The sequence below is a fragment of the Muntiacus reevesi genome, chromosome 6, assembly GCF_963930625.1.
Source record: "Muntiacus reevesi chromosome 6, mMunRee1.1, whole genome shotgun sequence".
Lineage (NCBI taxonomy): Eukaryota > Metazoa > Chordata > Mammalia > Artiodactyla > Cervidae > Muntiacus > Muntiacus reevesi.
This window is the reverse complement of record NC_089254.1, coordinates 89,151,325-89,178,821: the sequence shown is the minus strand read 5'-3', so window position 1 is coordinate 89,178,821 and position 27,497 is coordinate 89,151,325. Positions and strand designations below refer to the sequence as shown.

At 37.5% G+C, this 27,497-nt stretch overlaps 1 protein-coding gene across 5 annotated transcripts in view; it reads left to right on the top strand.

The window, feature by feature from the left end:
* Nucleotides 1-27,102, top strand: part of CEP41 (centrosomal protein 41) — a 47,662-nt gene extending 20,560 nt beyond the window's left edge. The window contains exons 1-11 of one of the 5 annotated variants that reach the window (XM_065939431.1): nucleotides 4,475-5,711; nucleotides 7,032-7,098; nucleotides 8,566-8,613; nucleotides 12,823-12,884; nucleotides 14,106-14,175; nucleotides 19,507-19,651; nucleotides 21,330-21,481; nucleotides 21,870-21,937; nucleotides 22,945-23,059; nucleotides 23,509-23,727; nucleotides 24,653-27,102. In XM_065939431.1, coding sequence (XP_065795503.1) covers nucleotides 7,080-7,098; nucleotides 8,566-8,613; nucleotides 12,823-12,884; nucleotides 14,106-14,175; nucleotides 19,507-19,651; nucleotides 21,330-21,481; nucleotides 21,870-21,937; nucleotides 22,945-23,059; nucleotides 23,509-23,727; nucleotides 24,653-24,831 — 1,077 coding nt within the window. In that variant the 5' untranslated portion in view covers nucleotides 4,475-5,711; nucleotides 7,032-7,079 and the 3' untranslated portion in view covers nucleotides 24,832-27,102. The other 4 variants (XM_065939433.1, XM_065939429.1, XM_065939430.1 and 1 more) reach the window with 4 other exon arrangements.
* Nucleotides 27,103-27,497: the final 395 nt, after the last annotated feature.

Genomic DNA, 27,497 nt, shown 5'->3' with positions numbered 1-27,497 from the left:
TGTTTTTCTGGAAGAGATTGTGTATTTTTATGGTCAGTTCTTTCTTAAACATTTGGTAGAATTCTCCAATAAAACTGTTGTGTCTGGAGACTTCTTTTTTGAGAGTTTTAAAATTTTTAATTTAATTTTTTAATAATTAAGGGGATATTCAAATTGTTTGTTTCATATTAGATGAGTTGTGGGTTTGTGTTTTTTGAGGAATTAGTACATTTCATCCAAGTTTTCAAATTTATGTGCATAGAGTTGTTTGTAGCATTTCCTTGTTATCCTTCTGATATCTGTAATATCTGAAGTGAAGCCTCTGTTTCATTACTGACATTGGTAATTTGTTCCTTTTTTTTCTTCACTACAGATTTATCCATTTTATTGATCTTTTCAAAGAACTAGCTTTTGGTTTCATCAATTTAATCTGTGTTTTCTGTTTTAAATTTTATTGGTTTTTCTCTTTATTATTTCCTTTCTTCTACTTGCTTTGGGTTTATTTTGCTCTTGTTTCTAGATTCTTGAGGTAGGCATTTAGATTATTGATTTAAGACTTTTCCTCTTTTTAATGCATATAGTTAGTAATACAAATTTCTCTCAGCACTGATTAATAGCTGTGTCTCAAAAATTTATATATGTTGAATTTTCATTTTCATTCACATCAGTGTATCTTTTTATCTCTCTTAAGACTTCTTCTTTGATCCATGGATTATTTAGAAGTATGTTATTTAGTTACAAGTATTTGGAGATTTTCCTGTTATCTTTCTGTTAATGACTGCCAGTTTGATACCACTGTGGTTAGAGAATGTACTCTGTATATATTATTTTTTAAAATGTATTGATGTTTATTTTATTGTCTAGGATATGGTCTATCTTGGTATATGTTCCATGGGTACTTAAAAAGAGGCATAGTTTTGCTTAGTGAATTCTTTTTTTCATGATATTCTGAGATACCTTCTTTTATCTTTTCCTTTCTAATTAGAGAGCTTCGTTTAACTATTCTTTAGGATAGGTCTACTGGTAACAATTTCTCTTAGTTTTCCTTAATGAGAATGTCTTGATTTCTTTTCTTTCTTAAAGGGTATCTTCTCTTCGTATAGGATTCCAGTTAACAGTTCTTTCCTTCCAGCACTTGAAAAATATTGTGCCACTTTCTTCTGGACACCTGATTTTTGATGAGAAATCTCCTGTTATTCAAACTGTTTTTCCCATATAGGTCAGGTATCATTCTTCTGTTGCTGCTTTCAAGATTTCTTTCTTTAGTTTTCAGAAGTTTGACTATGATAACATCTTGTTGTGGATTTCCTTGGCGTAAACACCAAACAGTATTTCCTTCTATTATTGAAAGTGTTAGTCTCTCAGGCGTGTCTGACTGCAACCCCATGGACTGTAGCCTCTGTCCACGGAATTCTCCAGGCAAGAATACTGCAGTAGATTGCCATTCCCTTCTCCAGATCTTCCCAACCCAGGCATCAAACCTGGGTCTCCCAAATTGCAGGCAGATTCTTTACCGTCTAAGCCACCAGGGACTGAGAACAAATTTGAAAAGGTTTCAGCAATTGTATCTTTGAGTACATTTTCAGCCTCAGCCTCTTTAATCCTCCTTTTTGGTACTCTGATAGCATCTCATCACAGCCCAACAAAGATGAAAATCAAGATTCTCCATCTGGCCTTTGTGGGCAGGTAAGGGTAAGACATAGCTTTTCTGTGGAATGCAACTGGAATAAGGCAGTTAGTATCTGATAGTTTTCTGTCTTGCTGTCCTTTGGCTGGAGATAGCAGATTTTTGTTAGGAATTTTTTCATCTGTTGGTTTTTTTTTGGATTTCTGGCTTTTTCAGCTCCAAGTTGAGGGTAATGAGACAAAAACCAAACACACACACACCCAGGTAGCTCAACCATTATGTCGTTGCTCAGGTCCCAAAGTCCCTAGCCAATCTGCCTTCCTCGCTCCACCTATCAGAGTCTTCTTATGTTTGTTTTATATATAATGTTCAGTATTTTTTTAAATTTTAAGTATCGTTGATTTATAATGTCATGTTAGTTTCTGGTGTATAGCAATGACTCAGTTTTATACATATATGTATATATACATAAAATATATTTTCTTTTTCAGATTCCTTTCCATTATAGGTTATTATAAGCTATTGAATATAGTTGCCTGTGCTATACAGTAGGACCTTGTTTATCTATTTTATATATAGTAATATGTAGCTTCTAATCCCAAACTCTTAATTTACCCCATCCAGGATTTTCTTTTTCCATTTAATCTTTTTTTTTAACTGGGTATGTTTTCTTAAATTAAGATATAATTTACATACCATAAAACTCAACCTTTACAAATGTACAATTCAGACATTTTTAGAACATTCACAAGGTTGTCAAACCATCAATACTGTCAACTGTAGAATATTTCTCTGTGTGTGTGTGTGCACGCTCAGTCATGTCTGACTCTTTACAGCCCCATGTAGCCTGCAACTATAGCCTGCCAGGCTCCTCTGTTCATGAGATTTTCCAGGCAAGAATACTGGAGTGGGTTTCCATTTCCTTCTCCAGGAGAGTCTTCCCAATTCAGGGATCAAGCCCATATCTGTTGCATCTCCTGCATTTGCAGGCGGATTCTTTACCACTTGCACCACCCGAATATTTCTGTCATCCCATAAAGAAGCCCCATACCCAAAGCAGTCATTTCCTATGCCTTACTTTTACCAGTTCCTGGTAATCACCAATCTATGTTTTGTATCTATGACTTTGCCTCTTATGAATATTTCATAAAAATGGAATCATACAACATGTGACCTTTGTGTCTGACTTCTTTCACTTAGCATAATGTTTTCAAGGTTCATCATTGTTCTAGCATGTGTCAATATTTTAATGCTAAACAGTATTCTTTTATATAGCTATTCCTGATGTCTCAGATGGTAAAGAATCTGCCTGCTGTGCGGGAGACCTGGGTTTGATCCCCTGGAGGAGGGCATGGCAACCCACTCTAGTATTTTTGCCTGGGGAATCCCCATGGACAGAGGAGCCTGGTGGGCTACAGCCCATGGGTATCACAAAGAGTCGGACACAACCGAGCGACTAAGCACAGCACCACAATTGGTGTATCTGCTCATCATTTGATAGATGTTTGGTTTACTTATGCTTTTTGACCATAATGCTGCTAAAACATTAGTATACATGTTTTTGTGTGAACCTGTTTTCAGTTCTCTTGGTTGTATACCTAGAAGTTGAATTCTTGGTCAGATGTTAACTCTGTGTTTAATTTTTTGAGGAACTGCCAAACTGTGTTCCAAAGCAGCTGCACTTTGCATTCCCACCAGCAGTGCAGGAGGGCTCTTTTTTCCTCCACATCCCCAGCAATACTTGTTGTCCATTGTTTTGATTATAGTCATCTTTGTGGGTGTGAAGTGGTATTTTCATTGTGGTTTTGATTTGCATTTTCCTAATGAGTAATGATGTTGAGCACCTTTTAATGTGCTTATTGGCAATTATACATCTGCGGAGAGATGGCTACTCATATCCTTGGCCTGTTTTCTTTTTTTAGTTGGGTTCTTTTTCTTTTTATTGTTGAGTTACAGGAGTTCTGTTATATACCCTGGATAGTAGACCCTTATCTGAAGGATAATTTGCAGATATTTCCTTCTGTTTTGTGGGTCATCTGGGGATTTTGTTGTACTTAGCTGGAGGAATAGAGAAAAGTTCATCCTACCTCATCTTCCTGGAAACAGAAGTCTAGTTTTATAATACCTTTGGAAGGTCAAAGTGTGTTTCATTGCCGGAAACCCAGTGTATTTTAATATCAGTATGGAAGAAATGTAATTCTAGTGTTTGATTTTTTGTTTTGGATTTTAAAAATTATGTTAAAGTCAATTTAAGGGAAAGATTTTCATTTCTTTTTATTCATTTGTGTGTGTGTATATTCAGTACAGTGGCCTGTGGGTCATGAGCCAGGATACGGATCTCTTTAGCCCTCTGGCTAGCCGTCAGGGCCTGAGACAGCCCAAACCTCAGTGTTGTGTCCAAATGTTATCACTTATGTATGTCTGCCATAAGGCGAAAAGTGTGAGGAATCCTGACTGTGAAAACACCAGACTGACTTTAAAGGTCAAGTAAAAGTAAGGAATTCCTGTCTGAGGTATGATTTTAAGCTCTGCAGTCAGAGCAGTAGAAATAGGCACAGGAACAAATGAGCATTTCTCATTTCTAGGCTAAATAGATGGGTCTTTAATCTTTTCTTACCAAACAGTGAGCAATTCAGAGTTAATCCCAAGAAATCAAGAATTTTGTGGCATCTCCAATCTTCACCCAAATCGCCTTCCACTGAGTTCTTCAAAGCCAGATATCTTCTTCCTGGGTAAAGATAATATTTTATTTCGGTCCTTCTGACACTACTTCTCTTATAAATTCAAACACCATTGTATAGCCATGGCTAGAAATATCTGAATTATTTTGAACTTCAAATATTTCTTTTGTTCCATAGGTGCCTGAGTGTATCTTCCCAGCTCCCCAGCACTGCCAGACTGTGCCCGGAATGGATTATGCTTCCGATGAAATCCCTGCCGGCATTTTGTTCAGTCACCACCGCAGGGTCCTTGTGTATTCTCAAGCACCCTCTCGGGGTCTCTGCTCTGTAGCCCTGCAGGCTGATTAACGGACAATTTCCAAACCACAGGGCTCTCCCTTTGTTAGTGTCCTACACTCTTTCATTTCTGGCATTATTCTCTCATTTCAATCTATATTCAATCTAATTTCAAATTTCTTTAGCTCTCTAAAATTCCATAGACTGTTTCCACTCAGTCTTTTCCAGCCATTTTTTAATTTTTTAAAATTCACCTTACTTTTCTTATCTCTATACAAGCTAGTCATTTCCTTTTTTTCTTCTTAGTCTTTACTTTTCCTGAATATCTGCTAATAGCCTTGATCTTAAGCACTGAAACTCATTACAGACTAGGTACTCTTCATCTTTACTTGGTATTTAATTCTGTTTCTTACGCCAAAGGAAGAAATGTATGTGAAAGCCTTTTACAAACCAGAAAGCACTATGCGCTCGTATAACTTATTGAGATTAACAAAGGACCTCTGTGCCTCTTTTCACGCTTTCTGCTCCTTCCGAGCCAAAAGAACTTCTCCATAGAGGAGGGAAATATTGAAGAAAAATAAAGCAGTGGAATTGTCTCTTAGCAACTGAGTTCCTGCCTTATAAATCTTAACCACTTTAGATTACTGCTGCTCAAAATCACTTGCTTTTCTTACTGGCTCAGTACAAATAAGGTTATTACATTATAGGAAAACAAAGGAAAAACTCTAATGAGTGAGCCCCTCAGTTCATTGACTGTGCTGTATCTTTGCTTAGCAATATCAATATAGTTGAGTTGTCTCTTTCTCTTGATTCCACTTGTAAAGCCTTTTTATATATCTTTTTTTGCAACTTAAATTATAAACTAAGTAGAGGCTAAATACCACCTTATACCACCTTTCTGTTACCTGAGTCCTGAAACAATTTGGTCATTTAAGTAGTATGTAACATATATGTACTATATATAAATCAAGTTGTGTATAGCTTAGAGAAAATCAGGTGTCCAAAAACTCAAAGTAAATTAGGGTATGATTATTTACATTATAATATGATCCATTATACGGATTCTTCAACTAGTAGATCTTCATAGTATTTCTCATTTAGCAAATATTTTTGAGTGCCTCCAACACTAGACAATGGAAAGGATAAAGGTATTATGTGTGTGTGTTTGTGTGTCTATGTGTGTGTAGTTATTTTAGGCTTTCAGTATATTAAGATAGATACGACTTACACACAAACAAGGCAGGACAATGATAAATGCCCTGTGAGTGGTAAGCTGAGTTCTGTAGAAGTTCAGAGGAGGGAGAGGTCACTTCCAGCTGGGTCAGCTATTATGATTACGTGGGCAGGGTCACATGTTAGAGTGCCAAAGACTCACAGAGAGTTTGTCAAGTTTAGTAATTAAGGCAAGATTGAAGAGGTAGGTAAGATGTTGGCGCCTTCAGCAGTAGAACAAGGAGTTTAAACTTCAGTCAGTAAGCAGTGGGGGGCCACTGACTTTCTTTTTTAATCAAAGTCTTGTCTAGGAAAATTTATCTGGCAGTAATGTGTAATTTCAATTAAAAAAAATTATTCTGTTGATAGTCTTTTAGCCTCCTTACTTTTGCATAAAGTAAAAATATGTTTATAAATAAGTCAATTATAAAATTGATTCATTTGTATTCTTTTAAAAAGATAGTTAAAAAGCTGTTTTCAGATGAAATTAGATCCAGTAAGATGAGCTGCTTAGTTAAGATACAAGCAGTACATGAAGTGGGGTAAAAATACTACTTTTCATACTTTCTAAAATCATTTTTAGGGATTTTTTTGTGTGTTGCTTAGTCATTTCTCCAATTAAAGCAATGCAGAAATCTTCCATTTTCTTTTATTTCCCCCCTACAGGAAACAATGAATAGCCATAATGAAAAAAGCTTCTTATCAATTTTACTCTTAGATTTATTCTTAATTTTGCCAAGTATTTGTACACCTCTGCAAAAGACTTTGTTTCTCTGCCTTCTCCTTTAGTGGAAAAAATAATCAGTAGGAATGAAAACATACCTCACAGGGTCATTGTGAGGCTCTGCTGGTACAAAGATGAAGTGCTGTGTAAATATTCTGAAAATGTTGTTAACTGACTGAGAAATGGATTTTAGACACATTGTTAGTGGAAACTGCTATAGACTGGAAATGCAGTGTTTTAATAATAAAGACTATATGATAAGGCTGGCTATTATTTCCCATGCATAGCATGCCTCAGGGAATTTGAGAGCATGAAATGGTTCCCACCTGCTACTATGAAGAAAGTAACACTTCCTACATATTTACCTCACAGTGAAATCATGTTTTTAAAACAGCACAGCTAGAGAAGCAGTGTGTTTCTGTGAGCCATGTTAGAAACCAGGAGGTTGGGAATATTAATCTTGACTTAGTTACTAACTTGCTATGTCTCCAGTCAAGTCAGTGGACCTTTTTGTACCTCAATTTTTCGACAGTTCTGGAAGGAGTCCTGAAGCTTCTCCAACGAAAAGAAACTACCTGGCATGTCAACAGCCTGGCACTGTAAGGGGCCCAGGAACATGCAACCAGAAGCTCCTATAAAGTCGTTCAAGAATACGACTGTGGGACAGGGCAGAGCATGCCATTTGCCCTGTCTTCTAAGCTGAGTACTGACCAGTTGAGTTCCCGCCCAAGTGCACAGTTGCACAGGAGAGGCTGTGAGTCTGGGAAGGATTCATGGTTTCCACTGTGGAGATCTGGTCAATGTCTCAGGTTCATTCCAGCCTGAAGAACCTAGAAAAGATCATATTTGATTCCACCCTTGGTCTTTGGTCCTTTTTGGATCTTTTCTGGGGTATTCTCAGTGTCTGTCTTGAGAAGCCTCAGGCCTTCTGAGCAGTCCTGCTCTTCGATTCTGATCTGGGGACTGTGTGTTGTCAGATGAAAAAAGAATGTTTTAACTCAGTGAAATTTTATTCCATGATGGTATAGATTTAATAATAACAAGTGATGTAAGTTTTTTGAAAATGTGCTTTGGGTTTCAGAAAAAGAATTTTCTTTCTCTGCTTCTCACCTACACATGAAGAAAAGTTCAGAACAGTGCTTGAAAACATAAGTTCATACCATTAATCAGAAGCATTTCTTTTACCCAAAGTTTGTGACTGAAACTGACTAGTTGCTCTCAAGGCTTAAAAGTTAGGAGCATAGTTTTAGAAATGAAAAATTCTTTTTAATGTGTTCCTTTATTTTTGCTATACATGTTAGGTACCAGATAGAGCTTGCTGTGCTGAATTGAATCAAATCGAAGCATGCTCAGTAAAAAATAATAGCCCCTGGCTTGAGAACCAGACTTTAGTTCATTCGGAAACCATAAGAATCCTGGCCCTGTTTTAATGCGTGAAAACTCTCCAAACCACCTTGGCTAGAACCTAGTGTTATAGAACCAGGCCATAAAACATGAGGGTGGGGGACTCCCCACAGTGCTAAGGATCTGCTGTTATTTCTCAGCAAATCAAATCCATGGTGAATACTGGTGTACAGACTGTGTGGTCTAGTTCAGGCTGCAGTATCAGCATGAATCGTGGAAGTCCAAGTTCAGGGAAGAGAAGGAAACCACAAAGATTAAGCGAAGAGGAAGGGGTTACTTGGCCAGGCACAGCAGCTCATTTTAGACATTCAGAGGTTGTTGCTTCTTTCTCTTCCTCTGCATACCTTCCCCACAAAAAAAGCTTACAGGGTGAATGAATGGAGGATGAAGGGCTTAACTTGGAAAGAAAAAAAATTGCATAAAGTGATCATTTGTAGTGCCTGGGGGGACTTCTTAATGTTTATTGGGTGTGCACCTCAGCTTAACACATTTGACCAAAACATTTCCCTGGATTCCTTATCTTTTAATAATGCCGTATAATCCTAAAAACTATTTACTATGTCTGATCCATTTGTCTACTGCAGTTCTGTAAAAACAGGATGGGAAGGCTCAGACCTCATTTTCTTCCATTAAAAGCATATTTAAAATCCTTCTCTTTTTAGGTAACAGTATGACTAAATACATTGAGAAGCTAGAAGAGATCAAAAAAAGTGAGTAACACTATTTATGGTGTGGGGTAATGGAATCCTATAGTGGCTCTGTAAGTTGGTTATTAACGATCCTAACCATACTCTACAGGTGACTTGCATACAAAGCTATGGGAGTCAGGTGAGCTTGGCAGATGCCTTGAAGGATGTGGGAAACACTATACCATCAGGTCAGCTGCTGAGGTTGTGGTCTTTGAGTCTGCGTTCTGCCTGTCTTAAATCCCATGGGAGATATTAATGTTGGACTATGAAATAATCTCTAGTTAAGCAGTGAGAACCCCAGCTTCTAGTTTCATTGTACTGCAGTCTTGATGATCTGTATTCAAGATACTTAATCTTTCCTATTTTCTTATTTTCTCTGTACCTGAGATAGGAGTAATAATATCTTATTTCATAGCATTCATTTTAGTATAAATTCGACAGTATTCATGAAAGACTTAGAGGTGTGAGAAAGAGCTTATTCTTAAAGTGGTGTTATGCATTATAAATTCGTTGCAGTCAGCTTTCTTTTAATTAAAAATCATATTTCATGCACATCCTTTTAAAAAACTAATCTTCGCCAAAGATATGCTTCTAGTCACTGAGTGCACTGCGCTTGCACAAAATCATAATTTTTCAATCTGTGTCCAAAACAGATGTAAAATGTACACATCATGGCCAGCATCAGAGAAGCAGGGACGTCTGTTTTCCAAGATGGATTTGCTCATAGCTTCAGTAGGAGAACCCCATGCTATGGCACTATTGAGCTAATGGCGGTGGAGAGGTACTCTGATTGGTAGCAGTTCAGGACCTGGCTCTGGTCAAATATACCTTCTGGGAAGAAAATATTACAAACCCAGAATTCACCAGAACTTTTGTTTTTACATAGCAGGACTTTTAATTTAAATGATAATGTTCCTGTTCCTTTTGAACTGCTGCAGTATTAGAAATCCCAGACAATAGACATAGACTCAGGAGCAGCTCCGTGCTGAATCTGTTATTTGCTACATTCAGCTATAAGGACTGATGTTATAGACATTTGTTTTTTAATGTGTAATGTCACAGTATCCTTTTTTTCTTACATATTTTATACTTTATACATTTATGCTGTATATTTAAAATGCTATGTATCTGCAAAATATTCCACTTTACATACATAAATATGTGGATATTAAAATTTTAAACTATGAAAAAAGTCTTGTTTACTCACCTAAACTTTATTGTTGTCATCCTTAATTCATCCACTGTGAGGAAAATTCAACTGGCCTGCTTCTGTTCTGGTTTGTAGCCTTTTTCACCTCCTAAGCATAGGTAGCCGAGTGTAAACTCACCCATCCACACCAAAATTTGTCCCATATAAAAATTGTCCCATTCCACCCAGCTTGCTGAAACCCTGTTTAAAATATTCCTCATAAAAGCACAATGTGGTTTCTGTGATATATAAACTTTAAATGGAGCTTATCTCCCAAAAGAAATACCTGTGGGTTAGAGTCTTTGAAAATTCACAGTTCACCTTCCCTCTTTAGAAGCTGTGGGCTGCCATTTAGTAAGACAGGAGGTTCCTCTCACCTGGTTTCACACACTTTGTGCTGATTCTCCAGCTAGAATTACTTCAGATTCTGGTTTGGGATCTACATCTTGGAAAATATTTCCTTCTCTTTTCCCATCTTCTGTTGTAGGTGTTCTTTTGGGTCAGAAGGAGGAGAATGTTGCCTTGTTTTGTGACACCCTAAACCCATCCCTTTTCTCAGATTACCTTAGATGCCATGTCTTTCTGTGAAATCACAAACCTTGTCCTGTTACTTCCTTTGATTTGTCTTCCACTGTGAGCCCAACTTCCCTTTGCTAATAACGCATTTTAACAGAACCCTGAAAACGCAGAATTCCTTTGTGATCTGAATATTCTTTCAACTCTGCCTGGGGAAAATAGACACCCTGTGTCTATTGACCATTCACAAAGCCCATTCTTGGCTTCTGGTGGTTAGATGACACTGGTTGAGCCCGGAGTGAAGCACCCTAGATAGTTAGGTCTCTGTCCTTCCAGTAACTCGAGAGAGACACACTTAGACTCCAGACTTACCGGAGAAGCAAAACTTGATAACACATCTGAAACTAGGATTGTTTGTCTCCATTATAGAGTCTGGGAGAAGCTACAGTAGCAGAAGCTCCATTCTTAAAGCTCTGTTCGCCCTTGCAAGGACAGACTGACAGAGCTTTCCAAGTTATCCTTTTTATAAAATTTAAGGCTTACTGTAAAACGTCTAGCTTAATCTTTTATCTGAGTAATCATGTCAGAAAGTCCTCATGATGGCTGTCCTTCTAAACCAGAACCAGGTATGTAGTGTTCAGGCTCAAATGTGCAGTGCGATTTCTAGTGCTCATGAGAGGGTGCTGGAAATGCCGGTCATTAGAAAACAGCCTGTGATTTCTATTTAAAGAGGATTTTAATGTGTGTATTTTGTACATAGAACGTGAAGAACTAGAGTAGTATTTCCAACTATGTTAACTATACCAAAAGAATAGCAATGGATAAGTGCCACAGTGCAAACTACTTTGAAAGCTATTGACTATTTTCATTGGCTGACTTATTGCCATTTTGATTTACATAAATGACTTTGGGTGGGCAAGTTGGTGGCAACTGAAAGAACTACTGTAGTTGAGTTGCACTTTCTAAAGCTTCTGCTCAGCTTATTCGGGTCTGCATCCTGATATGTTTTAGCAGCTACTTTGCTTCTAGGTTTGCTACCTTGTTGTATCTAGAAGAAACTGTTTTAAGAATTTCCTGGAAGAAAGATCAATTTTTAGCCAAATTGCTATCTTTAGGACATTTTAGAACAGAGAAGCTTTAGTTCCTCATCAGAAAGAGTCTTGAGGTACTTAGAGAAGGCATGTTTTTAAGATAATATCATTCCCTGACTCTTGAGTCTCAAGGTGTTTGGTAAACCATGCTCACTTTATCCTCCAAAGTAATCTGGTCTGTGCTGGTTTTTTGAAAAATTGATGGGAATGATTAGTATAACCAAGTAAATAATATTAAGTACCTTTAATCTTTCCTTTGCTAGGATTCTTTGTTTATGAGACTAAAGTAATTATCCAGCTAACCTTCAGTAATTCTGAAATAATGAGGTAGTATTTAAGGAGTCAAGGATGCCAATATATAAACCTAGAAGAGGAGTGAAGAGTAGGGGTGGGCAGGAGTTCAATCCTGGAAACTCTTCAGAATTGGCAAGTCTTCTTCAGAAAAGTTTAGGGAGGCCAGCTTTTAACATGCCTCTATGGGACAAATAATAAAGTGAGATTGGCTGTATTTCTTAAAACTGTTTAATATGTGAAGAATTATTAACACAAACAAATGCAAAAGTTTGAGTTATGTCTCAGAACTGTAAAGATAGCACTGAGTAAATATTGATGTTTTCAGTTGATTTTTCTTTTTTTTTTTTTCTAATTTTGGTTTAAAAAAACCCCACAGTACAAGATTTACCATTGTAACCTCTTTCAGTGTACAGTTCAGTACTGTTAAGTATATTTACTTTGTTGCACAATAGATCTCCAGAACTTTTTCCTATTGCAAAACTGCATTAAGTTGATTTTTACTGAGGTAAAGTTGACGGAAAATTGATACAAGAGATTATCAGGACCAATCGTAAGTTTGTGCCCAGTAATGTGCTCCAGGAAAAAAGGGTCATCCTCTGTTTCTAGCATAGTTTGTAACCTCAGGAATAATTATTCTCTTTCTAGGACAGAGATAGAATAGTGGGATGTAAATGTCTTACCAGCTTTTGACCTAGGGCACCTCAGCTTCTCTGGGTCTCTGTCCTCATTTGTAAAATTCAGGTATTTATCCCCTGCTTGTTCTGAAAAGGATTTAAAGGACTTACAAAAATGTATGCAATACAGTATGGTCAAAGTAGAGACAGCATAGTAAGGATAATTGTAGACCAATAAAAATAAAGGGAAGAGGTAAAATCACTGGACCCAAAAAGATAGCTTAGATTTGCAGCAGGATGCTTCTCCTGGCCAGAGCAAAAATGATACAACACCTGCCGCATTTAATTCTGAGGCTATCCTGAGGATCAAATGAAGTAATGCAAGGAAATACATGTAAATAACTGGAAAAATATACCATTTTGGGGTACATTTCTTGATGAAATTTCTTGATGACCAGAAAGAATTATTACCTCTAAGAAAGCAAAATAAACCTGGAAAAAATATTTGTCCCATTCTGCTTTGCAGATTATAGATACAAAAAAGATGAGCTTTTCAAGAGACTAAAAGTAACAACTTTTGCCCAGCTGGTAAGTTTAATGATCTTCCATTGGAGTAAAGACTATTTAATTTGTGCTACTTTCTGTATTTCTAAATTCAACTCTGAGTAATGTTTGCAGAGGGTTTTCTTCTGCTTCTTTATATTTCACCTATGAGAGGGCTAATTGGTATGAAACTTTTTTCTTTGAAGAATTTTATACAGTAAAATATACATTCTACTTTTTAATCATCAAATATGTAGTTTAAGTTTTACTTTTCCTTGTCAATTTATCTTAATAATGAGAATCTAGAATTCTGGGTTCTTTATTGCCTGGACATATTTCTCTGTGGAAAGCAGGTAATATCCCATCTATGACTGTACTCTTTTTCCAAGTCTTTCTGCCATGGGATATTTTGTTACTTTAGGAAAGTCACTTTCTTCTTTCATTTGAAAATTATGGACAAAATGTCTCTCTGGCCCCCAAACAAGGGTTCCAGTGATGTGCAACTCAAAGTGGATGTTAGACTAGTGAGCTAAGTTGTGAAAAGTGATTTATTTATTTTTTAATTTGAATTCTATGTACCAGTTTTTAAATGTTTATTGGAGTGTAGTTGATTTATAATGTTGTGTTAGTTTCAGATGTACAGCACAGTGAGTCAGTTATTATATGTATATGTATTATTTTTCAGATTCTTTTCTCATATAAGTTATTATGGAATATTGAGTTCCCTGTGCTATACAGTAGGTCCTTGTTAATTATCTATTTTATATGTAGTAGTATGTGTATATTAATCACAATCTCCTAATTTATCATTTCCTACAACAGAAAAGTACTTTAAAAACTGTGTGTTGGCTGTACAACATTGTAATCAATATATCCATAATTACATTTATTTCTTCATTGCATGAATAATTTCTAATACAGTGCTGTTATGCATTTTTTAAGAAATAGCATGTTATATTGAAACTAGAATATACATGAAGGCATTTTTAAACTCTTACTTATGTTTCTTGTCCAAAATTATCCTTTTGGTCTTTTAAGTTTATTGTGTAATGTTTTAAAAAAGTTTTTTCTTCTGGAATGAAGAAAATGGAATTACTGCCATCAAAGTAAGAAGACCTGAGATTTAGTCTTCAACTGGGGACACTGACAGTTTCTTAAAACAGGAGATCTTTGATGTTTGATATTTCCTCATCTTCTGTTAAAAACAGAATTGCCTCTGTTTAAAGACAAACATACATCTACACATTCCATTCTGTTTTTTATCAGGTCATCCAGGTTGCATCCCTATCTGATCAAACACTGGAAGTGACAGCTGAGGAGATTCAAAGGCTAGAAGGTAATGAGAATTGAGGATTTGGGGAAAATAACAAATTGACCGTTTGACTGTGGGATCCTGTGCTGTTGTGTTCACAGGGACTTTGATGTATCTGTCTGTAATTAGATTGTGACTCTCTGAGAAATGCTATCTGGCGCTTTGCTGATTCTTATTTCTTTAAAAAGAAAAGCTGACAAAAAAAATAAAAAGAAAAGCTGTCTGGTTTACTGGTGGTAGCATTTTTAGTCTTAAATGTTTTAAATGTGTTTAATGTACTAATTAATTTTTTAAACAAATATTTTTACTGCTCTCTGTATATGTACAGGCCACAGAGTTAGGTGCTGTGAGACTACCAAGATGAAAAAGACACAGCTCTGCTTACATGGAGTCGCATCAATTTCTGTCACATGAGTAACCTTGTCTTTCTGTTATTTTCCTCCCCAACACATGTGTGTCCGTCCCCATACACGTGTGCACTGCACACCGTGCCTTCAGGGTGCGGAGTCTCAACAGGTGCGAGCTGAGGGCGAGACTGAGCCTGAGCAGAGGCACGGAGAAGTCCAAGCGTGTTTGGGGAATCACATAACCCAGTCTGGCTGGGGGCTGAGTGAAGGCTGTGAGATAAGGCTAGAAAGACAAATAGGCACCAGATCTCCTTTCTTAAATACAAGGTTGAAAAGAAAGTCTCTTAGGTGTACTATCATGAAAAGAATCCACAGAGCAAAGGTCTTTATTCATCCTGAAGTCCTCAGCTGTCAATGTGCGGCTGCTTGTTGAAGGGGATGTGTTTTGTTAAGGTTGATGTAGGCCAGGAATTTGACTTCTGATTTCAAGACAAGTTTCTCAGGAAGTCTGAACACCGGGTTTGTACAACTCAACTGTCATTTCCCTGGGCTTGTTTTTGTTAGGGAGGATAAAGAGAATCTGGAAAAGACAGGAATTTATCTTTTGACGGATGCCTCTCACACTGCAGAGAAATAAGGGCTCTTTGTAATAGAGATAATTGAGTGTCCTCATATGAGTACTCCCAATTTTAACCTGGTTATTATAAAGTACCTGGATTTTGTCCTTTAATTCATTGTCGAGATTGCAACACCAGGACATATGGGCACATGCAATTTTCTCTTCTGAGATAAATTTGCAGAGCAAAATAGGCTCTTGTAAAGTAGGACACCATAATGTGTGAGTAATATTAGTCTTTTTAGTGCTCTATACAGAATAACAACTCACTCAGGAATGCCTGTAGAGCAGACTATATCTGTATACACATTGGCTGTTTTTGAAGGAATAAAAAAACTCCTTTTATAATATTTTTTTCCCTGCTTTAAAATATATTTCTAGAAAATCAGAAACCTGTTTAAAAAAATGTATAAAGAAGAAAATTAAAATAACTAATAAACCCTATTAACATTTTGGTCTATTTTCCCCATCCAAATCCATACTCTTCGTATATAGTTTTGTATTATGCTGTTTTCATTGAACATTTTATCATGAAAACTTTGCTATGTCATTAAATAGATTTCAAAAGCTCAATTGTAAAGGCTGTGTTGTCATATAATGTCTAGCCTTTAGATATGCCATTTTATTTAATTATTCTCCTATTGTTGGCTATTAATGTTTTTCTGATTTTTCATTTTTATGAGAGAATGTTGTAATGTAAATATATAAATTTTTGTATGGTTCTTACTTATTTCCTGAAGATAAACTGCTGCAGATGATCAAAGGGTGGAACCATTTTTAAGATGCTCAGTGCCGATTCCACATTATCTCCAGAAAGGTTCTACTTGTTTGTATTCCCACCAAACAAATAAGAAGACCCATTTCTCCCCATCCTAGCCAGTGCTGAATAGTTCTCACTTTTGTAAATGTTTCCCAGTTTGATGGATGAAAAATGGTATATAATAGTTTTATTTTTAATTTATCTGGAAACAAGATTGAGTCTTGCATACATGTCTGTGTTGTTGGTCATAGATATTTCTTCTTTTGAGGACATGCCCTTTCTTGCTTATTTCTAATGGTATGTCCATCTTTTACTTACTGATTTGTAAAATCTTTAAGTGATTATGATCTCTTTATTCATTGGAAACCAATATAGCCTTGAAAATAAATGAGAAAAATCTTTACTTGATGTTATTCAGTTAAAAAAAAAAAGTAAACAACAAACCATAGTGTAGAGCAGTATGAATAGCATCTTTCTGGATATGTAAGAAGGGGAGAAATAAATATATATAAAATATGTAGTTTCATTTTTGGAAGGAGACATATATTTGAAGGTAGTCCCCTTATGTGTTGCAAAGAAGGCTTCCTTTCCGTGTTAAGTTTTATCTTGATTGCATTTTTACTTTGTGCATACAATCTTCATCCTACTAAAGAATTAGTTTTAAAATATTAATGAACTAAGCATATTAACCTTTTCTCACTTACATATGTCATGGATTTTTTTCTAATTTGTGATTTTTAATTTTCTTTGTGTTGACTTTTGACATATTTGAGGTTTGCATTTTTTCATGATTAAATCTATTAGCCTGTTGTATTTTCATTTTAGTGCTTTAGAGTCATAAAATCCAAAATAAGAAGAGGTTATCTAAGTTTCCTTTTTTTAAATAGTTGACAGATTGTCCCAGCACTATTTATTTAACAGTTCTCCCTTTGCCTACTGGTTTTTGTACCTTTACCATACATTGGATTTATATATATTTATATATTTATTTACATATATCTATATCTCCTAGGATTTGTTTCTGTGTTCTTTGTAATTTTCCATTGTTCTACTGCATTGTTTTGATCCTTTACCTTTTCAATATATGTGACTACTTGAAAAGGCAGGTTCTCCAAATTACATATACATATATCCTTTTTCTTCTCATCTTTAAAATCCTTTTAAGCTTTTAAAAAAAAAAGTCCATTGGGATTTGTTTTAAGGCTGAAAATTAAATTAGCAAAGGATTAACATCACTTCACTTTAATCATTAAGTCAGGAATATGCACAATATGTCACTCTCTCTTCATCCAGGTCTTCTTTAATGTCCCTAAGTAAAATTTTTATAAGACCTATAAAGTACTTACCAGTTTTTATAGGGCCTTCACATTCTTTAATAGGTTAATTTTCTAGGAGAGTATATTTTGTAATTACAGCTGTTTTCGTGAATGAGATGTTCTTCATGTTATTTTCTAATTGGTATATAGAAAAAATATTTTGATTGTCAGTATTTAATTTATTTATTTTATAAATAGCTTATTTTTTAATTAACCTTAAAATCTAGATTAATTTTAAAATCTAACATTTATGAATATTTTCCTTATTCTCATAGGATTCTCTTAAAGTCTCTAGGTATATTATGTCATATGCAAATTAAAATTTGATATTCTCTTTAATAACTACACTTCTTATTTCTATTTATTCTCTCATTATATTGGTTAGAACAGCAAATTCTCAAACCTTTTCATATTAGTCTTCCTCTATACTTAATTTTTGAGGACCTCAAAGAGTTTTGGTTTTTGTGAATTATATCTGTTAATACTTGGGGTATTAAAATTTTAAATAGAATTTTAAGAATATTTATTTGCTATTTACCTTAAAAATAATAATACTCAACCCATTGCAAACATAAATAACGTATTTTTATGCAAAATAGCTGTCTTACCAAAACAAAAATATATATGGAGCATAACATTGTTTCACACTTTTTGTAAGTCTTGTTAATGTCTGATTTAACAGAAGACAGCAAATTTCTCATACCTTCTGCATTCAGCCTGTTGCAATATGCTCTTTGGGCTGAAGTAACCTGAAGAAAATCTGGCCTCACCCAGATCTGTAACTGAAAAAAGGAAGAACATTTTAATAGCCCTTTCATATAATATGTATATTTTTCTTTGACACTACATCAAAACTTGATAGCTGGTACCTTCTTAAAGGTTGGTTGTAGTGTGGAATCTGAAACCATATCAATGAACTTTTCATACCCTGTTACATTGAACCCACTGGTCTGTTTTGAACTCTGAATGGATTTTTTACTCATACATAATTTTATAACATCATTCATTGGTCATTTGGAAAGTACTGATGAGGGCTTCCCTGATAGCTCAGTTGGTAAAGAATTCGCCTGCAATGCAGGAGACCCCGGTTAGATTCTTGGGTCAGGAAGATCCCCTGGAGAAGGGATAGGCTACCCACTCCAGTATTCTTGGGCTTCCTTTGTGGCTCAGCTGGTAAAGAATCCACCTGCAATGCAGGAGACCTGGGTTCAATCCGTGGGTTGGGAAGACCCTGGAGAAGGGAAAGGCTACCCACACCAGTTTTCTTTTTTTTTTTTTTTTTTTTTTAATTAGTTAGAGGCTAATTACTTTACAGTATTGTAATGGTTTTTGTCATACATTGACATGAATCAGCCATGGATTTACATGTATTCCCCATCCCGATCCCCCCTCCCATCTCCCTCTCTACCCGATCCCTCTGGGTCTTCCCAGTGCACCAGTATTCTGACCTGGAGAATTCCCTGGACTGTATAGTCCATGGGGTCGCAAAGAGTTGGACACGACTGAGCGACTTTAATTTTCACTACTTTCACTGAGTTAAGAGTTATCTTCCAAATGTTGACAAATTTCATTACACAATATCAAAAAGTCACATTTATTAACCTCAACACCCATCTTATCAGAAAAGTCATTAAGATGGTAAAGAAGTCAAGCTCTTGGTAGCAAATAGCTTCCAAAATTATATTCTTGTTTAAAATTTAATCATTGCAACAAATACCATTGGTTGTTTTCCTTGAAATGAGAAATTCACTTAGATCCTCTTTTAGAAAATATCTGCCAAATGCACAAGTCTAAATAACTATAGTTTTCATGTCAGTTTTTCTTCCACATAAAAGTGGAGTCCAAGGCAAAAGCAGCACGAATCCCATACATACTTTCCCTTGAAACACCAATGGGATGTTGGTGTGTAGCAAATTTGTTGTGTGTGAATTCCCCCATTTCATCACACAGAATGTTTTAAATGTGTTGTTTAAGGAGAACATTTAATAAAAATTATGATTACTACTTTATCAGGAACTTTTAAAAAAATGTTACTGCCATGTTTACCCTCAGTGCAAATATCAGCATGGTAAAAAAGACAAATAACATCATAGTATTATGAAAATAGTTTTCACCTTTCAGATCCCCTGAAAAAGGGTCTTGGGGACTCCTGGGGTCCACAGGCTACAGTTTGAGAATCTGTATGTTAGAACTTAGAGAACAATTTAATAATGATCGTATGAGTTCCTTTTTCCACCTACTTTCAGTGGAACTGCCTAACAAGTAAATAAAAATTCTGAGGTTAAATTTATTTATTTATTCATTTGCAAATTTTAGACAATGATTCTGCAACTTCAGAGCCTGATGCCGAAATCACTGCCAAGACCAACGGGAATGGGAGCCCTGGGGAGCAGTCGCCAAGCCCCGTCCAGTTCATAAACAGTGAGGGAGCTGGGGACTTTAGCCGCTCGACTCTTCAGAGGTGCTCTTATCAGATTCATGTTTTCACTGCATTTTACCTTCATTAATCTACATACCGTGTCAATGATTTAATTACCTTAGAAACAGGTTGACGTCATGAAATCCCGCATTTTCATCCCAGCCATTTGATTTTCTCTCTATATAAATGCCACCTCCTGAATCTTTTCACAGCATTCTTAGTTAATGCAAGCATATATTGATAGGAGAGCATTAATTTTCATTCCTCAACCCCTTTCTTCTGAGCTTTCCTATATGCAAGTTTGCTATTAGGACTCAGTTTTACAACCTGAGTCTTTTGACTCAGAGAGTATGATTTCCCCCCCTCTCCTTTTCTGTCTGCTGCAGCTTATAATTACCCTGTCTAGAATCAGAAGAAAAATAGAGTGCCACATATAGTGCTCTGATATTAAATAGGTGCAAAGGAGAGTGAAAGCAGCCTTGATGTCAACTCTCAAATGCACATGGCAGTTTCACGATGCAGTACTTCCTCACCTATATTCACTGTTGGTTATAAGATGGTACTAATTTTCTGCATATATCCATCCCTTCTACTGGTAAAACAGTTCTACCAGACAGGCTAGTTCTACTGGAGACAGTATTGCTATTATCAATTGCACTACTATTATTTTCATAACTACTTCTGTGCATGGACTCTAAAATTGCATTCACAACAAGACAGACAAACAAGGCTTCCATGAGGATGTAGTTTCACATGACATAGAGTTTTTTCTTCTTTGGTTCAACAAAATATGCACTATATGGCATATAGTTGTAGTTTTTCATTGGATTTAAAGGCAGAATTTGACTTGCTGTGATGGGAGAGGAACCATTGCTATATACTAACTAACCTGTGGTTTGGCATGTGTGTCTTCATATTACCAGAAAAGTGATCATCTTCTTATCCCAATGCAGATATTTCACTGCTTGCCATTTTGATCATAACACATGTTTTCTCCAATTCATGTTTATGCCACATTTTGCCTATATTAACCTGGTAAGCATTTTTGGTAATTCTATGACTTCAGAAACGGGTCAGAAACAGACTTCCTCATTTTAATCATAGTTTTTCCAGCGTCTTATCACATGCCACAAAATCTAAAAGCCTCTTCAACCTCAGCTTCATAACCTATAAAAATTTAAGTGACTACAGATAACTATTGAAGACATTGAGGATAAGACATACTGGATAAGTCATGGTATATGAAATATATTAAAATACATTGTCACTTTATGTTACACATAATATAGATAGAAATGTCTTCAGTTTTCCTGTCCTGTCAACCTTATTCTTCCCTTTTGCTCTGCTTTCTTACACTCATCAAAACTCCATTGGATTAACTGTTGGCCTCTTTCTTTCTCTGAATGCTGCCCTTGTCGCTGGAGGCAGCATGCGCCCTACAGTTTCTGCCCCCTCTGCCATGCTAATGACCTAACATGCACTCTCTGAAGGTGAGTATGGACAGTGGATCCCTTCCTTGGTGTCCAGGGTGACAGAATAAGAATCTATCCATAGGACCCTGCATTCAGAGACAGAACTGAGACACCATATCCATTTTCCTTTTTCTTTGAGGTGTTTTTTGAAAAGACATTGAGCACTCTTGTTGCCATTCTGAAACGCAATTGACCTTTAAGCCACCCACCCCTGACTAGTGTCTGCCGGCCTACTTCTTCACTTGCAGCGTCATCAGCGGTGTTGGGGAACTGGATCTAGACAAAGGGCTTGTGAAGAAAACAGAGCCCAATACCAAAGACAAACCTTATCCCGACTGCCCTTTCCTGCTGCTAGATGTGCGAGATAGAGACTCTTACCAGCAGTGCCACATTGTTGGAGGTAAGAAAGGCTTTTCAGTGTCTCACTCCCAAGAACAGAGCCCAGACCTGAGCCCAGGCAGGCTCGACCCACACGCCGTGGTCAGCAAGTGCTAGCCAGATGGGTTCCGGGAACCTGTGAGTTGGCTCTACCGCATGTTCTCAGAGAGGCTGGGGACATTCCTAGAGGGATCAGGGGCCCAGGGCTAAATGTCAGAAACAGTGAAGCAGTGCTTCCTGTGGTTCATTGAGTCCTGTTCTCTCCTCTTTCACAGAAGTATTTAGGTTTATCACTAGTGAGTTTGAAAATATGTTTCTTTTAACTCTTAGATGTTTAAACCAGCTAGGGATTGGGGCCTGGTTGTACTGAGAACTACAAACTTCCTAAAAGCTTTTTCTTCTCTTTGCAGCTTACAGTTACCCAATTGCAACTCTGTCTAGAACAATGAACCCTTACTCAAATGATATTCTTGAGTATGTATCCTTTGTTGCACTTTAAGGAGTTGGGTGGTATAAGGATTGTAAGAATCAAATTTACCAATATTAATTAGATAACTTAGCATATTTTAGAATTTGGATCCTTAGCTGTTGCTGAGGCTGCTTTCTAGTCTGTCCTGCAGTTGGACAAGAAACGTTAGATTAACAGTTAGGATCTATTGACAGTTAGTCCTAAGACATTTTTTTTCCCCAGAAAGATTTTTTTTTTTTCCATTTTCCCCAAGTAAAATGTAAGGAGTGAATTTTTTCCTTCTATTTTAATTTTTTTCTTCTTAAAATTTTAATTTGCTCATAAGAATAGTACAAATAGAAAATTTAAATACTGAAAAATATGAAAAAGAAAATTGAGATCCCCGATAACCACACAACTGAACAACAAACTCTTACGGTATCTTTTGTGTATTTTATTCCAGGCGGTCTTCTATGTAGTGACTTTAACAAAGTGAAAGTCATATATATAATTTAGTGTGTTGCTTCCCCCACTTCCTATTACAGTGAATTTCCCCACACTAATACAGGCTCTTTATAAACTCTGTTTTTGATGCAGTAAAATATCTCATTTTAGATTTACTGTAGTTTACTAAATCATTCCTCTCTGGAGGACTGGACTTTTAGGTGGTTCCCACTTTCTTACTGTTCTAAGTAAGGCTGCCGTGGACACATTGGGCACAAAAGTTTTTATGTTTCCTCAACTATAAATGGAGGTTATAATTGCTCTCCAGGATTGTATAGATGAAAGGGCCAAAGAGTATACAGTATGTAACTAGTGCCATCTTGGAGATATATATATATACACAATAAAAGGATACCAGCTTGTGTTGGTTTTCAGCACAGGAAAAAAAATTCAGGATGCCCTGAAGAGGGGTGATCCCGTGCTCCCTGAACTTAAGATAGGCAAACCTTGACTGCTTTCCTTCCCTGGGCATTTCTGTATAGTTTAGGAGCATTAGCTCAGTGTGGTCAAACCTTAACTCATCTGACTCCTAGAAAAACGCCCACGGCAAGATCATCATCCTGTACGATGACGATGAGAGGTTGGCCAGCCAGGCGGCCACCACCATGTGCGAGCGGGGATTTGAGAACCTCTTCATGCTTTCCGGAGGTGAGGGGCTATGTTCTGCTTAGGACTTAAAAGGCGAATACTTAGACTCACACTCTAACTTCACTCCTAGAGTTTCCCCCTCCCCTCCCCTGCAGAGCTCAGAATTCAGTGTTCTGGAAAGAGAAAAAACCATGCTGGCGGAAGGGAGGCAGGATATGTGAAACTTCCCTTAGCTCAATCAGCACATGTTTCTAATTCCTGAAAGAATGATGTTGCTTTATGGCTCTGTAAGCAAGCCTCAGTGCTGAAGACTTGAGCAAAGCAATTTCTGGTGGAATTCTCAGAAATCCCACATAACAACGGACATTTTCTGGGGTAATTTACTTAATGGTGAAGCAATTAAGAAAGATTTCCCGTCCTTGTGTTGAGGAGACACGTGGGCTCCTTTCCAGGTTTGCCTTGGCCTCACTGTGCTAACACTGCTTTTTCTGATGATCTTCCATACCTAGGTCTAAAAGTCTTAGCTCAGAAATTCCCAGAAGGACTGATTACAGGTTCCCTGCCAGCATCTTGCCAGCAGGCCCTTCTTCCTCCTGGTTCTGCTCGGAAACGATCCAGCCCCAAAGTGCTGCCCCTACCAGCTGAGAATAAATGGAGATTTACCCCAGAAGACCTAAAGAAGATAGAATATTACCTGGAAGAGGACCAGGGTCCTGCAGACAATCCTAGTAAGATATTTTGACCTTTGGAAATAATGTTTCTGTAGAACTTGAGATTTACAGCTTTGAACACCAACCTCATCATATGAGAAGCTTGATCTCTTATATTCAGATTCTTAAAATATTTGCAGGGGGGAGGGAAGTATGCAGGTGCTGTGTGAGGAGAGGGGAAATGAGTGAGTGGAGGTGCTCCCAGATGATGGCAAGAATTAGGCATTGCACACAGACAACCAAAAGAGGAGAAGTTTTCAGTCAAATAAAGTGGGTGTCTCGGGCGGAGTTGAGAGGCTAAGCTAAAGCATTCAGAATCCTTCTTGGAATACAAAGTATTCCATCTTTCCCCTCATTATTACCATTGTTTTTGTTGTTTAGTCGCTAAGTCATGTCTGACTCTCTTGCCACCCCAGGGACTGTAGCCTGTCAGGCTCCTCTGTCCATGGGATTTTCCAATCAAGAATACTGGAGTGGGTTGCCATTCCCTTCTCCAAGAAGGTCTTCCCAACCCAGGGATTGAACCCGTGTCTCCTGCATTGGCCAGCGGATTCTTTACCACTGAGCCACCAGGGAAGCCCTTGATTCCTTCTTGGAAAACTTTGCTTCCTTCTGCTGCTTCTTCTTACACTTCCAGCCTTTCCTTTGGCACAGTGCTTTCTCCTTCTCCTCTAAATGTTCCTATTCCCTTCTCTACTGAGAAGAAATGACAAATAGGCGAGGTTGGTTGGGATAATGGAGAGGAAGGAAAGAAGAGCAATCTGGGTTTCCTTTCATCCCTACCCTCTTCCCCACCTTCTAATTGATCTCAAGGCTCAAGAGTAGGTTTTAACCTAAAGTAGATGCTGAATAGAACTTCATTAGCTTAAAAGTGGTTTGTAGCATAAGACTTCATTAGTTTAAAAGTATACTTGGCAGATTGTCTCTGCAATCATTTTTGCAGCCCTGCTCCCTGCTTTCTTGCTTCCTCCAGGCCGGCTGAGCCAAGCTAACGCTTCTGGAAGAGATGCCAAGGTTCCAGGTACCCGCAGCAGTCAGAACCTCCCCGCGGGGGGCCCTGCCAGCCACCAGAATCCCCGCTCACTGGGCAGTGGCCACCTGCAAGGCAAACCCTGGAAGTAAAAGACTTTGTCTGTCTTAGTCAAATAAATGTTTTCTCTCCTTTTGGAACCCCGAGCAGTTCCCAAGTTGGTCATTTCAGAAACTGCTGCAAAGACCTAAGCTTGTGTATCAGGCCCTCTTCCTATCTCCAACTGCTTTCCCACATCCAACTTGGGAAGGATTTTTACAAAAACCAGAGGCATGACAGGCTCTAGTGTCCTCCCTATTGTTTACAGAATATTTAAGTCTCTGAAACTGAGTAGGAAAAAAGTTAATTTTTTTAGGCTTTCATTTTTTAAAAAATAAGGTCGAGTTTGTTTTGGTCTGTATCCTGCATTGTTTTGTAACTACTTCAGGCACATCTGTGTGTCCTTCCCAGCCAGTTCTTTTTCACTCAGTGTTCTTGGTTTCACGAAGGTTCTCTAGGTAGGCTTTGTAGCCTGAGAAGCTGCCCCTGGGGGTGCGGATGATTCATAGCTCTCAGCCGCCACCAGGGTCCCCATCAGTTGTGGACCTGCTGGCTGAGGAGCACCCACCCGAGGCAGGTTCTGCCTTGAGTTTGGAAGCCGATACCTGTGAGCATTACTCAGTTAAGATTTAGTAGCCGCTCTCACGTGTGTGCAAAGCTCCCCCTCACAAGATGTTCTCCTGGGGCCAGCACAGGTGATGATGTGTGCCCAGCCACCCTCATAGGAAAGCCCTATCCACTGAACAGGGCTGGGTTGAGAGTCATTCATTGAAGCCCCCTGGAGTCGCCCCTCATTTGTGGTTGGTTTATTAGTTGTAAATTTCCATTATCCAGCTCAGGCATATCCATATTAGATGGGTAGAAATTATGGCCACTTGAAAACACTGGCTGTGGTTGGGTCACTACCAGCCCACAAGGTGAGGACGACTCCATAGTCCTTTGTCAAAGCTGACAACCCCTTAAATCCTTGCTTAAAAATACAGTATTAGTCTAATTGAGTAATTAGTGCAATTTCCTGCTTACTTTTCATTCTCATGACTGAGCTGTGATTAGGAGGTTGTGATTATAGATTCTTGTTTGGCCAGAATTTTGAATCGGCATTAATTGAATTGCTAGATGACTGACATTCATTGCATTTAATTGGGGGAACAAAAGACCTCAGGTAAGGATGAGGAGCTCTGAAATCATCAGGAAAAGGAAAAAGAGACTTGTTAATTTTTACAGCCTGTGATCTGTAGTTGTGATAAGGGACTGAGGAATAAATTGTGCTCTTTGTCATGGCAACCAGCCTCTGAAAAGCCAGCTGAAAATTGCCTATCCTTAGGTGGTTATTGCTGCTGGGTAAGATTTGTCTTAACAGGACTATTTTTCTCACCACCAAAAAAAAAAAAAGGTATCACAGTATTTCCAGCATGGGAAGCTGTATTTGTAGGAGAAATAAAGGTAATAAATATCTTATAGAGACATATGGAAAAATAACTTTCAGATTCAGCCCAGTTCTATTTTAGTGTGTTTATTCTTCTCTACTTGATTTCCAAAGTGCAACATTTTCCGATGCTTTAGAAATCAAACAAACCAGGGACATTGTTCAGATGTCAAGCCGTGCCCAATTTTCCATAAGATTCAAGAATCTTGTATAAAATTCAGCCAACGTACACAAAGCTTTAATGAGGAGCCTGTCATGTTTCCCCATAAATTTATTGCCTGAGAACTAAGTTCAGCCTTTTGCTAATGCCAAAATGCTCTGGCTTTTTATTTTCTTTACAGCATAGATTTTTTTAAATGCAAATTTTTCCACATTCAACTTTCCCCTAGCATAGACAGGATTTTCAGCCATTTTGGACACATATACATTTTTAAGAAAAAAATTTTTTTTTCTCTGTGACAGAGTTCTGTTTATTCCATTTTCAAGTTGACCAGTCAGGAGTCTAGATTTCCCCCACTGGATTCAGTTTTACAAGTAAGTGGTAGCCCCTTTTGTTTCTATTCTGCATTCCCATCACCACACAACACTGGAGTGTTTGAAATGACTGTGTATGTATGCACAGTCAGTGTAGCCAAACCCATTAGAATTGCTGTGCATTTAGTTGAGCGATCTGGCAGGTTGACTATATTGATGTGTGTTTCTCCATAGTGCTTTGCCTGTTGGTAAGGGTTTTAAATAACTACTCCTCAAAGACCTGTTCTCATTCTGTACTTTGCGTGTTAAATGTCACTCGCAGACAGTTTTTACATGCTCACGGTATTACTCTGAATGTTCTACATTACTAGTTTCTTCATTAGATTAACTGACATGTATTATTTAAGTGATCTGTGATACTTTGTGCAATTATGAATGTTGACAATTAAAGTACATAGTTCTTAATTTGTTGTTTGCTATTAATATGCCGAAGTCTGCCAACTTCTCACTCCCTCTCTGTTGAGATGATCTGTGGGGAGTCACATGAGACTGGGGTGATTGGAAAGTGTACTTCTTTATGCTGTATCTCCCAGGAACGCATGTCTTCTTTGTATAAATGAATCAGGAAATCATTCCAGTTAGGGCAGGAGACCTCAGCTGTCTAGTCAGAAGGTCTGGGTTTCTCTCCATGCCCAGCAGGGACTGATGGCCACCTTAAACACAATACCATGGGACTCTTGTCAGTGTTGCAGAGGCTGACGAGCCGCTCTTGCCTGGGAACTTAGGACCCCCTAGATGGAAAATGCTTCCTCGAAGTAC